Here is a 2,527-nt window from a genome sequence, read left to right as displayed (position 1 = left end):
AGGGGACGAGGGTGCAGATCTTGTCACTCAGCTGCTGTGAACTTGGATTTGAGAATGCGTCTTTACCGTCTGGCTTGAATCAGACAGAGCACACACAGCCCAGAAGTGGAGTGGTCGTGGGGCTCAGGGGAAGAGGAGAAGACAAACGGGTCGTATTTCCCAACACAAACATTTTATTGACTATAGCAATTGGCCTTTGTCACATGGAATGCAAGCAACCTGTCCTGCAGAGGAGGCCCCCAGGGCCCCAAGTCCCTCCAATCCCAGTGAGGGATTTGTGGGTCATGTCTTCTCAGAAGCCATGGGCGACATGTTAAACCCCCTGTTAGGCAACTGTGCATCCGCTGATGGGGAGGGCCAGGTCCTGGTGCCAGCAGAGGGTCTCCAGGGGCTCCCGAGAAAGGGGGGCTGGTCTCAGGAGCAAGGGCAGCAGCTCAAGAGGCAAAGATTGAGCTTGTCTTCAGCAGGACTTCTGGGCAGAGGTGGGGATGCAAAAGGCCTGGCGGGAGCACATGGGGCGGCAGAGCAGGGACACGCAGGAGGCCGGACGGCAGCAGCTGGGCTGGCAGGAAGAGGCAGAGGCACAGCAGGAAGAGGTAGGCACACAGCTGGCGGGCTTGCACACCGGGCGGCAGATGAGGGACACACAGGAGGAGGGTCTGCAGCAGGATGAAGGGCAGGGGGCGGCCCCAGAGCAGACAGGTGTGCAGCACACAGGCTTGCAGCAGACAGGTGTGCAACAGACGGGTGTGCAACAGACAGGCTTGCAGCAGTCGGGTGTGCAACAGACGGGTGTGCAGCAGACAGGCACATAGCAGGCCTGCTGGCAGGGGGAGCATGTGCAGCAGGAGGGCTGGCAGCAGCTGGGGACACAGCAGGAGGTTTGGCAGCAGCTAGGGACACAGCAGGAAGGCTGGCAGCAGCTGGAGACACAGCAGGAGGGTTGGCAGCAGCTGGGGACACAGCAGGAGGGCTGGCAGCAGCTGGGGACACAGCAGGGGGACTGGCAGCAGCTGGGGACACAGCAGGAGGGCTGGCAGCAGCTGGGGACACGGCAGGAGGGCTCACAGCAGCTCTCTGGGCAGTCATCCACCTGCCAGGAGGAGTCGCTGCAAGAGTCACAGGAACCGGGCAGGCAGACGCGGCTGCCATAGCTCAGGTCGCTGGAGCAGACGGACAGGGTGGACGTGGCCATGGTGGGCGGTGGGGCTGGAGGGGAGCTGGGAGGAGGGTGTGAGTGTGAGTGCGTGTGTGAGTGTGAGGTGCTCGGCTGTCGGCTTTTATACCCCTCCTGGTGTGTGCGTTGCCCCAGCAGAGGCTCCCCACGCCCTCCCTTCCTCATTGGTGCTGAGAGCCTGTTGCATGAAAACCCTCATTAGTGCTGGTTTACTTCCTATAATTAGCTTTTCCTCATTCAACTTGTGACAGAGTGGCAGGATGTGTATCCCATCTGCCCTTGTTTGCCTCCAGAAAATTTACGGAAAATATTTGAGGCAACATTGTGCCGAGTTGATGGCACCGCTCCTGTGTTTGGGGTGTTTTAACATTTTTTATCCATGAAAACATTTAAAAATATAAGCATATGGTGTAACTTGCTCCTTATAAAATACAGGTGGTACAGAGGATTGGGTCCTAGAAAGTTAAGTGCCCTCCCCCTCAAATGACCGACGTCCCTGTAAGAACGCTCAGAGTTTCGACATCCTGCCAGCTAGCTCTTTCTCTTTCCGCCTTCTGTTTTTCCTCCACACTGCGCTAAGGTGCTTCCCTCTCTTATATTTCAAGCTGAACTGTGGATGTTTTTGGTTTTCATTTTGCCGTGCTAAACGAGCAAAGGCTTTGTCATATATGTTGGTGGATTTTACATTTTAAGATTTCTCGTGTATGTGAAACTGCCTCCAGTTACCTTCGTACTTTCTGATAGTTTGGCTGGGTATCGAATCCTGCTTTTATCTTTAATGAAAAAAAAAATTTTTTAGATGTTATTGAGATATTGGGGAAGGGGAACAGTGTTGTGGAATTTAGGAAGGGGAAGAGACAAATCGTAGTCCTTCAGTCTTATTTACGGGTGTGTGCCAGGTCAGAGCAGCCCACCATCCCATGCGGGATTTGAACCGGCAACCTTGTTGTTAGGAGCACGTGCTCTCACCAGCGGAGCCATCCTGCCACCTGTTGGCAGCTCAGCTTGGGCACAGCTCACTGGCCATGTGGGAATAGAACCGGCGACCCTGTTGCTCAGAGCTCGTGCTCATAAATAACTGAGCCACCCGGCTGGCCCCAATTTTCTGTCTTGAATTTTAGTGGGGTGCAGACATGGTCATTGGTTACACATTGCTTTCATGCTACAATGGCACAGCTGACTCTTTTAGGGAGAGGGCAGCTCACAGTGGCCCATGCTGGGATCGAAGTGGCACCTTGATGTCATCAGCACCACGCTCTAACCAACTGAGCTGACCGGTCACCCCCACGAATTCTGGTTTTAAACAACTGCTTCCTCACGACCCTGAAGACAGATTTCCATTTGGTTGTG

At 54.6% G+C, this 2,527-nt stretch overlaps 2 protein-coding genes across 4 annotated transcripts in view; one reads left to right on the top strand and one right to left on the bottom strand.

Moving 5' to 3' along the window:
- The window catches only part of TSPEAR (thrombospondin type laminin G domain and EAR repeats), a 128,955-nt gene that overhangs the window by 56,884 nt on the left and 69,544 nt on the right, over positions 1 to 2,527 (top strand). The window lies entirely within an intron of this gene.
- Positions 461 to 1,195, bottom strand: LOC109372096 (keratin-associated protein 10-7-like). Its single transcript, XM_019624998.1, has one exon. The coding sequence runs from the start codon at positions 1,193 to 1,195 to the stop codon at positions 461 to 463; it is 735 nt and encodes a 244-aa protein (XP_019480543.1).

Source organism: Hipposideros armiger, unplaced genomic scaffold, assembly GCF_001890085.2.
Source record: "Hipposideros armiger isolate ML-2016 unplaced genomic scaffold, ASM189008v1 scaffold_612, whole genome shotgun sequence".
NCBI classification, from domain to species: Eukaryota; Metazoa; Chordata; class Mammalia; order Chiroptera; family Hipposideridae; genus Hipposideros; species Hipposideros armiger.
The sequence above is the reverse complement of the archived record's forward strand: the minus strand, read 5'-3'. Positions and strand labels throughout refer to the sequence as shown.